General features: G+C 41.2%; 1 protein-coding gene across 1 annotated transcript in view; it reads left to right on the forward strand.

The window, feature by feature from the left end:
* xkr7b (XK, Kell blood group complex subunit-related family, member 7b) overlaps positions 1 to 6,722 on the forward strand; it is a 67,790-nt gene extending 61,068 nt beyond the window's left edge. The window contains exon 3 of the mRNA XM_060894807.1: positions 4,839 to 6,722. Coding sequence (XP_060750790.1) covers positions 4,839 to 5,809 — 971 coding nt within the window. The 3' untranslated portion in view covers positions 5,810 to 6,722. The remainder of the gene's footprint in view (positions 1 to 4,838) is intronic.
* The last annotated feature ends 4,364 nt before the right edge of the window (positions 6,723 to 11,086 follow it).

The following is an 11,086-nucleotide window of genomic DNA, read 5'->3' on the forward strand; positions in this document are numbered from 1 at the left end:
GACCGACCTGTCCACTGTGAGCAGGTCTCACAGCTCTCGCGGTCATTGGCCTCCCTCTCGATGCTGCAGCTGCTGCGAAGCCCTGCCTCTCAGCGTCGGCTGAGAGGGTGGTCACGCCGCCTGCTTGCGTGGCAAACAGAGGTGAAAAGCCTCATCCTCCTGTTTTCTGAGGGTGCTGGTTTCTCTCATTTTCTCGAGAGCGGGCCCGAATAAACCCTTAGTCGGGTCGTAAGTGGCATCCATCACCTCCGCTTTCTGAGTGTCACCCAGGCCTGACAGGTTTAACCACAGCGCTCGCTCACCTGACACGGCCAGGCCCATTACGTGGCTGCAGCCCTGAACCGCACCGCATGAGGAGCGCAAAATCAGGTCGTTCACGACACAGATTTCGTCCCAGAGTGCCGGGTTTGGTACACCTGAGTCCAACTGCCGCCCCATCTCCTCCAAAATATCCGCTTGATATGCTGACAGTAAAGTCACAGCATTCAGCGAGCATACGGACTGCCCCACGTGCAGTATTTGTACATCCTCTGAAAGGTCGCGGCGGTCAAACAGTCTGTCTTACTCAGCAGTGAAAACTGCGATGAGGAGGAAACAGATTGTCGATTCGGATGGAGGTGATAAGCCACTGAAGGCTCCACTGCTGGGGGTCCAGCCAACCCCAGCTCCTCCTTCCCTTGAATCTCCATCATCGAGTGTCCCTTGGTGGGGAGCTTGCTCTTAAAGGGGCTAGACCAATATCGAGACATCTCCTTCATACACGCAGGAACGGCAGGCAGGAGCTGTCTCGCTGCCGAGTGGGTCGGCGGCAGCTTTTTCCCATCGTAAAGGTCTCTCACGGCAGCTTTGGCGGCTGGCCAGGCTAGGCCCAGCTTTGCCGCGGCCCGTTTGCACACCTCGTGCAGGCTGCTGTCAGCAGGGGGGACCGAATCGGTCGTGCTAGGTGGTCTAGACTGTTGGACTGGGAAGCGGGAATTGTCTTCCTCCTCTTCGTCGTCCATGCCCAGATTGAGAAGGTCAGAGTTAGCATCGCCATCTGCGTCCTCGTCCCCCAGATCGCCATCCACCTGCATGAGCAGGCCATCGAACTGCGGAGGCATATCCAGGGATTCGGCTTCCATCATGTCCGCACAGCTCTTACTAGCTCAGAGGCAGCTTCAGACAGGCAAGGGTCCTGCTGATTAGCTACCGACACATTCGGCCTCCTTTCCAAGATTTTCACCGGCAATGACGCACAGTGAGCGCATGTCTGCGGGTCCGCTAGCGATGTCTGAGCGTGCTTGGGGCCCATACACACTATGCACATAGGATGAGGGTCCCTGCCTGAGATGGTAGCTCCACATGTTGATGGACAAGGGCGGGATACAGCCTCCTTAGTCTTTGACTCATGCCCTTTGGCGGGGGTAATCGCTGTCGACATAGCGCAGTCTAAAGACTCGTCACAACACGTTAGCCTGTTAGACGTTGGATTAAACCTTCGGTAGGTCCGCCTTGACGCGTAAACCAAAGCAAATTAGATGTTTCCTACCGCTGTAACTGAATACGCAGCAGGAGAACAGAATAGCTCGCCACGACACGGACGCTATTCCAAATTTAGGGTTGTCACTTACCACAATCCCTCTACTGATGTCGCGTTCGGCGACGGAATCCAATGACGGTACGTCTATTGAACAGTTAAGCGAGATCAGCAAGTCGGGATGCGCTGAGAGATATTGCTGCAGTCTCCCACGGGAAGAAAGCGTGAATGACGTAGACAGGGGACGACCTGTCTGATATAGGCAGGGCGGAGCCTGGTCGCAGGTCGACCTGTCTGTCAAAGACAGACGTGGTGTCATAAGAGCTTTAGTTGGTCACGCCCAAAGCAATTCCCATAGTGAAACACCGAGCGAAGTTAGAAAAAGAACCCAGGCAACTAATGGAAAGAAATGAGTCTTTATCATAGCTGAAGGGAAGAACAATACGATTGCAGATAAACAAACAAGCAAAAATGACACACAAGCATAATCATGCAAAGGACGGCATATATTAGTTCTGTGAAACAAACCAAAACCAATGTTACTCACCTAAAGGAAAAACCTCGGCGTCTTAAGTAAAGTTGAAATTCCAGAGTCAATAACTCCTGAGCTTATTGACTCTTATTGACGCTGTTACTAGCAAAACGCGGTTGTAGCTGCCTCTCTACATTACTATGATAGAAAAGAGGTGTTATTTGTGTAGTAACAGCGTTTAGCTCAGGAGTTATTGACTCGGGAAACTCCAATCTGTGAATATGCGCCAACTTCCTGCTCCTTCAGTTCTCTCCAGCGCTGGAAAGCTGATCCTATATTAACACGGGTCCTACTTCTTGCCTTATCGTAAGCCTTTCTTCACTTTCTTTCCTTGTTTTTATCCTTTAAAAACATCCTTTATCCTGTTTTTACGCATATTGACAAGCCCCGCCCCTTTCTGCTCATTGGCTACACGTTTGTTTTGAATTTTGTTTTTTATTTTTTTATTATTTGGCCCGAATCAGTTTTTTGAAGCATTTCTCAAAAATCTGAGACCCTGCCTTTAAAGAACATGACAAAGAGTTCAAGGTGTTGACCTCCAAATTCCCCAGATCTCAATCCGACTGAGCATCTGTGGCATGTGCTGGACAAAGTCTGATCCATGGAGTCTACACCTTGCAACTCAAGGGACTTAAAGGATCTGCTGCTAATGTCTTGGTGCCAGACACCACAACACACCTTCAGAGGACTTGCAGAGTCAATGTCGTGACATGCCAAAGCTGTTCCGGCAGCACGAGGGAAACCTACACAATATTAGGCAGGTGGTTTTATTGTTATGGCTGATCAGTATACCGTATATACTTTTAGTCACCTGAATGATCCGTTTGTTTAATTAATTAGCTGTTACTCATGGAGTGGGGGAAAATGTTACCATTTATGGCTTGGCTGAAATTGGTATATATTGCAGTATTGCTTCTACAGGGATTACACATCTGTATTTCTAAATGAAATTATTAATCCTTGTTAGATTCCTATGTATAAAATGGATTTGACGTTAGGTTAAGTTATTAAGGACTAGATCAGATTTAATTCTGTAATCTTTAGTCTTGTCTTTATACAGTATAATTGTACCATAGAATCTACCTTTTGTGTGAAATACTACAATGAATAATGCTTAAGAAAATTATACAAGATTCAAATTTATGTGTTCCCATGAGAGACTCTGGATCGACCACAGCCCTCACGCTAATTCTTTATTATAGATGAATAAAGGAATAGACATTAATCTAAATAATGCAGACAGAATTTCCAGATTAAAATATCCTTTTGGCTTCAGTTGGGTTTGTCTGATAGAGTTGTCTTTTTGAAGTAGCTTAGAGCTCAGCTCCAAAAACAATCCCTTTCCTGCCAATTAAATTTCTAGATCAGTATGCACAACCAGATGTTACCCACTTTTAGGAAACCAAAGCAATTGTCCTGTTCCGTTTTCTCGCAGAAGGTTGCCAGCTCTGCATTTAACTAATCCATGCTCTAATCTTTGATGTTCTTTGTGATTGTGGTGTCTGAAGTTTGATTTAATTAAGATTGTCCACCATGTTCCATGAAGGAAGCAGGAACATAGTGTGCAAGTTTGAACAGAGAGCATCCACAGCCAGCGGCAGAGTGGGAACACAGTACATTAAGATATCAGTTCACTGCTAATTAAGATCTCTTTTAATTTTAATCGGGGTGCTGCTCAAATGAGAGAGATGGAGGACAGAGAGACAGAGAGGCAGACGGGGAGGATATATAACTGGACTTTGGCTTTGAAGGGGACACATTATCATTCAGCACCTTGGGCAAAAGGAGTGAAAAATCTTTGCTGTCTTGGTTGCTCTGTGTGTCTGGCAATATCATGGGGTGAAAAGCAGCAGATCAGCAGGGGCCTGACAGGTAAACAAACAAACAGCCTAGATGGACTAAAGACCTGATCTCAATAATACCTTCACCTTTATGGAAGCCCTAGAGGTTACTTTCTTTTTTCTCTCTCTCTCTCTCTCTCTCTCTCTCTCTCTCTCTCTCTCTCTCTCACACACACACACACACACACACACAGGCAATTTTTCAACCTGTAAACTAAAATTAAGGATCTGTCAAAGCACTGCACACACACACACACACACACACACACACACAGAATTCTGGGAAGCATCATCCCAAACAGCTACCATCTACTTGTTGCAGGTGATGCAGCTTTCCTGAAACATAACAAGTGATAGCAAAACTGAAAAACACATCACGATTTTAGCTCCTTATATAGGTCTTTCCTCCTGTTAAATGAGGAGCCTGTCATATCATTTTAATGAATGATTTTCACTTATTTGTAATACTTTTAGCATGACTAGCTCACAGGATCTCACATTCTAATATAAGCTTAGACCGTCAAAGAACAGGAAATGTCCCAAGATTCGTAGCTGTTCTTATGAAGAATGAGTCACAAGTAATGAGAGACATAATTTAATGCATGAATTATTCATTGTTCTTTCATTAATAATTCAATAGCATGTCCAATTAGCAATGAATTACATATGATCTAATTAAATATTGAGGGGTGGTGTTCTGAGAATGGGAAAGCGTTCATTTTTCCATAATGATTCTGATTAGGTTTTATATTTAGCATCTTAGAATAAACTGATTTTTAAAAGCAATAACACTCTGATAACATGCTGAATTTCTATAGAATTTGTAATTAAATGAAAAGAGCATGCAATAGTTTGGCACAAAATGATCTTTTAAGGATGAAACCATATCATTAAAGCTCCATGTATTCAATGTTTCATAGTCACTGTGTCGTCACTTTTCTTTGAACAGGTCTCTCCACCTCTGCGTCTTTGGTCTCCTTGGCCTGGATGATTGCCTCCTACCAGAAGGTCCTTCGTGACTCCAGAGATGACAAGCTACCCATGTCCTACAAGGCAGTTATTGTGCAGATGCTGTGGCATCTTTTCACCATTGGTGCACGTACAATCGCCTTTGCACTCTTTGCCTCAGTCTTCCAGCTCTACTTTGGCATCTTTGTTGTGGCTCACTGGTGTGCCATGACCTTCTGGATCATCCAGGGTGAGACAGACTTTTGTATGTCCAAGTGGGAGGAGATCATCTACAACATGGTTGTGGGCATCATCTACATCTTCTGCTGGTTCAATGTCAAGGAGGGTCCATCGCAATGCCGCCTGGCCACATACTACTGTGTGATTTTTCTGGAGAATGCGGCACTCACCGCCACCTGGTATGCATACAGGGGCCCACACACCTCAGACTTCTATGCCCTTATCATTGTGTGTGTGGTAGTATGCAGCTATGCCTTGGGAACCTTTTTTATGTTTGTCTATTACTGCCTGCTCCATCCTGATGGCCCAGTCCTGGGGCCACAGTGGAGCTGCATGGAGGACGGAATGGGTGCAATAGGGCTCGGAAGTGTGGGGGACCTGGGGACACCTCTGCCCCAACCAGATGTTGTCACAAGTCCCCCAAGAACTTTGCAGAGGACTAAGGATGGGGAACGGGAGCCAGGGGACAAGGAGAGTTGCCTGCCTGTTTTTCAGGTGAGGTCTATCAGCGTGGCTCCTGCACCTTCCCCCCGAACACCAAAAACTGAGGGTCCTGTTATCCGCATTGACCTACCCAGGAAGAACTATCCAGCCTGGGACGCACACTTCATCGACCGCCGGTTGAGAAAAACCATTTTGGTGCTGGAAAACACATCTCCAATGACACCCCGGATCCAGTACCGCAGCCTGGGCAGTCCAAAAGAGATGATGGAGTATGAGACTACTGTGTAGTTGCAATTCCTAACTTTCTGTCATCAGGGGACTTCACCTGTGACTCTGCATCTCTGTGTAGAGAAGCAACAAAGAGAAGGTCAATGCTGGGGGATTCCCACAATACCATTGGTGCTCTAAGGCATGTGTGTGCATGGAACATGGGGCACTGGCTATGCCTGGAAATGACCATCTATTCTAAAGTCTTGTATTTCAGAAAATACAAATGGAATATGAGTGATGCTAGATGCTAAAAGTCAAAAAGATCAGTGAAGTCTGGACTGTAAATGAGAATGATATTCAAGAATAATACCACAATGCCAGCCATAAGTACTGATATGATAAGCAGGGTGATTCCTGTCCATAGATGTTTTGATGATGATGTGCATGGATGTGATGATGATAAATGTAAGTAGGATATTTCAGGTGACACATGTCAAATAATAGAAGACCTGACCAATCTCTGTCCAGGACTGCCCTGGGAGCTGCACTGGACTAAATTCCATGATTGTTAGTCACTTGAAAATAGTACCAGTTGTGTATTATATTGCTTATGTGAATGGTGAGATTAGCCAGTTGAATCATCATTGATTTATTTATTGATCGAGTAGATTTATTTTTTTGTAACTTTGTGGCGATGATTGAAAAAAAAACTTTTTATGGTATATTAATGTATACATATAATCTTTTTCTTATATGTATACAATATATTGGAATGGTATCACTGTGTAGGTATGAATGTCTTTTGGGTTGTCTGTATGTTCAGCTGGTCTTTGATCATACTGCATTGTTTATCTGTAAAGGTAAAAGACAGAAAAAAGTATTTATGAAGAAAAAAACACGGGTTAAACATGAACCATTGATGATGATACATTATGACTAAAATGTAGTTGGAAAATATTTAGTAAAATGGTTGTCAACAGCCTGTTGAAAAAAGAAAAGTAAAGGAGGTTGTGTTTTTCTTTTCCCATAGGTTCTACTCTTGCTTGTGTGACTGTTGTTGACAGTTGGCTGCTCACTGTTGGGACTTTTGGTTTGAATAGCACAAGGTGTTGAAGACAAACATGGTGGATTTCAAACTGATGTGTCTAAATGTGTTCTTGTCTTTATATTTATATTTGAGTTTTTCAAGCTTGTATTGGAAATTACATTTACATTTAAATTTACATTTATATCTTTTGGCAGATTCCCTTATCAAGAGCATTTTATAGAAGTGCATCCTGATACTGGTTCACTCTGTAACACAATAAAAATACTAGCAGTTCAGTTTAAAACCTCTATTGAGACATAATACATCAGGAAAAGCTGCTAAAAGTGCTAGTTTAAGTATTTCAGGAAGAGCTAGATGTCATCTGATGACAGTCAGAGACTCAGCTGTCTGGACATCTAGGGGAAGGTCACCCCACCAGCTAGGTGCTAGAACAGGGAAGAGTCTTGATGCATGTCTGCCTTGTACCCTGAGAGGTCCGTCCAGGTGTTGGAGGATCTGAGAGAGCATAGTGCAGTGTGGGGTGTGATAAGTGCTTGGAGATTAAGAGGATCCGGTTCCGTTTTTTTTGGGTTTGTATAGGCCAGTCTCAAAATGACATGGACTGAACAAGCCCCTGAGTGGCATAGTGTGCAGTTTTGAAGGGTTAAGAATGATAGATGGGAAAAATTCATTCTTAAGGTAAATCCATGCCATTTGATTTATGTTCCTGAAAGGTGACAACCAGAAAACATGTAATGTTATGAAATATTTACCCCTTAAATGAATACTTTACATTACCATGAACAATAATTTCAATTATTAATTTCACTTAAAATAGAAGTCTGTTAGATGGTCAGCTGTTTCATTTTCATTAACTGATTTATTTTCAGTAACCACTTTATCCTGGTTGTGATGAGAAAGAGGCAGTTAAATTGGAGCTGCAGGTCAGAATTGTAATGAATCTCAGGAATACTGGACACTGTATTTAAACATATGTATTTAAACATAGTGGGAATTCAAAATTGCCAGTCAACCTATTGATCAGTTTGTGGGAGGTGGAGGAAAGTGGTAAAACCAAAGGAAACCCACACATATATGGTGAGAACAGACAGTCCTCGACAGATGCTAACCTGAGCTCAAGAAAAAAAACTGGGGACCCTGAAGGCATGAGGCTGCAATGCTACTCCCTGCGTCAATGTGTTTGTAAACTAAGCTATAAATTTACAATATTCTTTCTGTCAGAGATGACACTACTTATTTATTTATTTATTTTTGGTCATATGGTACTGCTGTGTACAAGTAGTTTGGAAGTCACTTCAGAGAATGCTTTGTTTCTTTATTTATATTATATATGTAGTCTTATTCAAACACACAGTATGTCGTAGTGAAATGCTTTCTCAACTCATTATTAAAAAAAAATCATAATAAATATAGACTAGAATAGAATTACAATGTAATAGAATTTAACTGGGTAGAGTATGTAGACTTTTATTTAACACCCAACCCCATGTTGTTAAATTCTATTTTATTCTTATTGTAATTCTATACTTAGTCTATATTAATTCTATCATAATGTCATGGACAGTTGACAAAGAATTTAACTACGTCATACCAGGTTTGGTTGTGAAAGTGACATACAATTCAATTTTCTAGAATAGAATCCAAATAAAATAAATATGTAACTGCAAGGAATTACAATAAAAAATAAGTATAGAATTCACTACAATGAAACAGGTATATAGATTAATTTTAAATGATAATTTATAGAATTAACAACTTTTCAATTGAAATGTTGATATTTTTTAATATCAACAAAATCAAGAACAGATTACGTTTTTCCCAAACTAGAGAATTCCTTTCATTCTTTTTTGTATTTCAACGGTTTTATGTCAAAAACAACAGTGCAGTCAGCTCTGTGAATTTAGCTGAAGGGGGATTATACAGGAGAAAATAGTGCTAGAGAAGGTAATTACTAGACAGGACTCTCACTGTTACCAAGGTCAGCAATTTATTTATGGATCCTATTTTTTGGTAGGTTGTTGTTCTAACTGTGTGTTTGTTGAGCTCCATCATTTCCCAGTTGAAGTGCTTTTTAGCAGCATTGTGTCTCCTGAGAGGAGCTCCCCATTAGCTCCACCCATGTAGGCCTCACATTGTGAGCTCCAGGGTCAACAGCAGTCTCTGGTGTGCAACATGTATACCCTGTGTCACTAAAATCTCATGCGCACCAATGACATATCATTTGCATCTAGCTGATGTACATATGCTCCCCAAAACACATGCTTTGTCACTTACTTTAGCTATTCTACTGACATACCAGCATTTTATGTTTTTTAGTACTTTTAGCAATGGGCATTGTCTCAAGTCAGCTTTACAGATGTTTATCCATAATGAGCAAGACAGAGACAACGGCGACAAGGAAAATCTTCTTGGGACGCTATGAGGAAGGAACCCATCCTCATCTGGATGACACTGGATAAATAATTCCTTTCTATAACTGTGTGCAATATGGTCAGAAATTGCAATTATGTAACCAAAAAATTCATTCTAATCAACTGTTCACTGATGGAGGCTTTGCAGAGTGCAGAACTGTTTGTGAAGATTGCAGTTGTAAAGCTATCAAAGAAACCAAGCTAAAATCTGTTCATTGTTAAAGCTATCTGAATGATTTATGGCATTTAGCTGACACCCTTATCCAGAGTGACTTACATTTTTATCTCAATTTATACAACTGAGGGTTAAGGGCCTTGCTCAGGGGCCTAGTGGTGGCAGCTTGGCAGACCTGGGGATCAAACCCATGACCTTCCGATCAGCAGTCCAATACCTTAACCACTGATCTAATACATCCCTTCAAAGAAATCTAACAAACAATTTTCCCAAAAATGAATCACCACTGTACAACACCAAATGGAAGTGATCGCTAGAAGTCACATTAGGTTTGAAGAATAGAAAATACGAAATGTGGAAGAGGACGGTTACTAAACACTTGGTCACTCTGATGATCTAAAGCTATGTTTCTGTAGTCCAGTTTCTCCAGGGCAGGTATGGAAACAATCACATGAAGATTCACAGACTTTCTGGTTTTCTGTGAGAAGAAGCTAAACACTGCTTTGTCGGTGTCCTACTGCCCCCTGTGGGCTCAGGTGGGAACTACAAATTAGAAACAAGAAACAAGGGAGGACAACACACATTTATCAGGCACTTTCAAAAGACGTTCATACACTTATTCACAGATACAGGCAAAGAGCTTCATTCAACGTTCACATAAAACACGAGACTAGAAAAAAAAATCTTAATAAATCATTGAATCGAGGTGTTAGAGGTGTTAATGGAGCAACAAAAAACAACAACAAAAAAACAGTAAGCACACACAGTTCTATGGGTAAAGCACATTGTTGCTGTTGAAATAGATCTGAGGTCAGACTGGTTCAAGATGGATGGAAGGCTGCAGTAACTCAGATAACCATTCTGTAAAGCTGTGGTGAGCAGAAAAGCATCAGGTTCTAACTACTTTCAGTCAATAACCCAAATCTTATTCAATATTGGGCACAGTTTTTTAATCAGAAAACATTAAGATATCATTTTGCCAGAAGGTTACAGTCTGGAAACCAAATTGTAAGACAAATTAAACCTAACGTTACTAAAAAGCTCTTGTAATTCTAGTATGTTAGTTAGTTAACATACAAATTAACACACTTAATCAAACATTATCTAAGAATAAAGACTAGAAAATAATCTTATAGAACACTGGTTTTAAGTATTAATAGATAATTATGTCTGATAAATAACTAAATGTTACTGTATTCATTTCACTCTGAATAAAGGAGCAGGGGTCCGGGTCCGAGCCACCCAGAGCAGGTTCTAGTACTAAAGCAAAATGGATGGCAAAACATGTTGAGATGAAATTACTGGTATTTATTATTACTGTATCTTTCTACATTTGATCAGAGTAAATCATGAAAGTTACCCATCATCACAAATTGTATTGATATTTGTGTGCTGCATATGGCAAATTATATAAACAATTTGAAATGACACATTTAATTCATACTTATTCTTCTAGAGCATGTTTGATTATGTTTGCTCTCATGTGATAATTGATGCATTAGCTAACAATCATGTGACATGTAACATAACGTGTTCATTATTCACGCATAAGGTCATAAGAGTCATGCTCAAGCTCTTCATTAGTTCATGATTAGTTAATGCCTTAACTCATTGTTAGTTAGTTAGTTAATTCCGGTATTAGTGCAGGATTATTCATGTGCCGTTATTGTAAAATGTTACTCAACTGCATTCGCTACTGCTACTAATAGTACTTTACAAAT

The sequence above is a fragment of the Tachysurus vachellii genome, chromosome 19, assembly GCF_030014155.1.
Source record: "Tachysurus vachellii isolate PV-2020 chromosome 19, HZAU_Pvac_v1, whole genome shotgun sequence".
Taxonomy (NCBI): domain Eukaryota; kingdom Metazoa; phylum Chordata; class Actinopteri; order Siluriformes; family Bagridae; genus Tachysurus; species Tachysurus vachellii.